This window comes from Aphanomyces astaci (assembly GCF_000520075.1).
Source record: "Aphanomyces astaci strain APO3 unplaced genomic scaffold supercont1.54, whole genome shotgun sequence".
Classification (NCBI taxonomy): Eukaryota; Oomycota; class Saprolegniomycetes; order Saprolegniales; family Verrucalvaceae; genus Aphanomyces; species Aphanomyces astaci.
This window is the reverse complement of record NW_009798317.1, coordinates 395,419-397,284: the sequence shown is the minus strand read 5'-3', so window position 1 is coordinate 397,284 and position 1,866 is coordinate 395,419. Positions and strand designations below refer to the sequence as shown.

The 1,866-nt window shown below is 48.6% G+C and overlaps 1 protein-coding gene across 1 annotated transcript; it reads right to left on the bottom strand.

The window, feature by feature from the left end:
- Positions 1-250: 250 nt before the first annotated feature.
- H257_14202 (hypothetical protein) lies at positions 251-1,668 on the bottom strand (the record flags this gene model as incomplete). Its single annotated transcript, XM_009841961.1, has 7 exons — positions 251-412; positions 506-599; positions 677-813; positions 870-1,047; positions 1,138-1,234; positions 1,304-1,455; positions 1,499-1,668. 7 exons carry the CDS (start codon positions 1,666-1,668, stop codon positions 251-253), a joined length of 990 nt encoding a protein of 329 aa, XP_009840263.1.
- Between the last annotated feature and the right edge of the window lie 198 nt (positions 1,669-1,866).

Sequence of the window (1,866 nt, the reverse complement as noted above, 5' to 3'; positions counted from 1 at the left end):
TGATTGGGGAAGTACTTGGAAGGGACCCTAATACTGGTAGGATTCACCCTAGTATGCTGTACCAGCCTTTCACATAATTTAATCAAGATAGAATCAAGGTCAAGATAATCTTGCATGAAACCCCGAAACCATCAACACCTTCGCATCCGAAAGATCCATAGCCAACCCAGGCATCCCCCTTAACTCACACACACACACGCGAATGGAATAGACTTGCTAAATTGTTGTAAAGTGGACTGTACTTGGGTTACTACTTTTCCAAGCACTTGAGCTGGTCCAAGACGAAGCTAAGGCGCACCGCCTTCTCCTTGAGGACATGGTATCGATCGCTCGCACTGAAGTGCCCAGCGTCCAGATTCATCTTGAGCAGAACCTGGTTGTTGTCGGTCTTCAAGTCACGCAACTTCGCCACCTGCACACGACATAAATGAAAACCTCGTAAATAATAAATCCAAAGCGGACAAAATGCCACCTCCAATTTACTCGTAACAGACAGTTAACTTACCCATTTCGTGGGTTCCCAGTAGGCCACGCGGGGATCGAAGAGGCCACCGGTCACGAGCAAGTTGGGGTACGCTTGGGCCTTCACATTGTCGTAGCTACATATCCGTTCGAAGTTATATCGTACGGTACAATTCCGTTCCACGTAAATATGACGTTTTAAGATAAAACATACGGTGAATATTGCAACATGTACGCGAAGTAATCGAGTTCGTTCGGGTTGCCCCACTCGGCCCACTCGATCGTAGTGAGCGGAATCGTGGCGTCGCTCATGCTGTTCATCACGTCCACAAACGGCACTCCTGCCACCACCTACTCGTAAGAGACATACATTAGCCAAGATATGACGTGGCAAAACGACAACGTACCGCCGTAAACAAGTCCGGGCGCATATTCAACACTGCCCCCACAAGCAACCCGCCAGCGCTGCCGCCTTCGCACGTCATGTGGCTGGGGGACGTCACCTTGGTGGCCACCAAGTGCTCGGCGCACGCAATAAAGTCGGTAAATGTTGTCATCTTGGTCAGATACTTGGCCGCTTCATACCTAAGAGATCATTGTAATCCGTAAGCCATTTCGTATAAGACCATTGTAATCCGTAAGACATTTTTCATAAGCGATATGGACTGTTGTTACCACGTGCGTCCGTTTTCACCGCCGCCACGGATATGCGCGATCACATACACGACGCCGCGGTCCAACAAGGGCAAAATCGTGGCTTGGAAGTTTGGTTCTAAATATTCCGTCGTTTACATGTCCACCTTCACATACATTCTTCGATACAGAATCCAAAACCACGCACCTGTCGGCCATTCATACGACCCATACCCATACAAATGCAGCGCTTGTGGTTGGCCCTCCGCTTTCTTCTTATCCTTTCGGTAGATCACACTCATGGGAATGGCCGTGCCGTCGCTTGCCGTAGCCTCGACCCGTTCGCAATGGTACAATGATCTAAACACATGTTAGGTCTGTTCCGTAGGTGTTTTCTCGTTACCGATCGTAGTGCGGCACCGGCGTTTCCTTCAAAATCGCCGTCGTGTTCGATATAAAGTCATACTCCACCGTTTGCAGGGGGGTCGTCAGGGAGCTGTACGTGTATCGGTACTTGGTCGTGGCGTATTCAACATTTTTAGCAGTGCCCAGAGAGTACATGGCTTCGGGCATGGGGAGCCGGGTCTTGTGCCACGTGGAGTTATTGGTGTCTTCTACGATAAAGAACTGTCGGTACAATAAACATTAGTTGAAACTGCTTAAATATTGCCAAATCCAGGCAGAAGTAGGTAGTCAACTAAGTAGCAGGAAATCATAGTCAGCATCTAAATAGTATATGACGTCAATTAGTGTGTTGGACATCATACACTT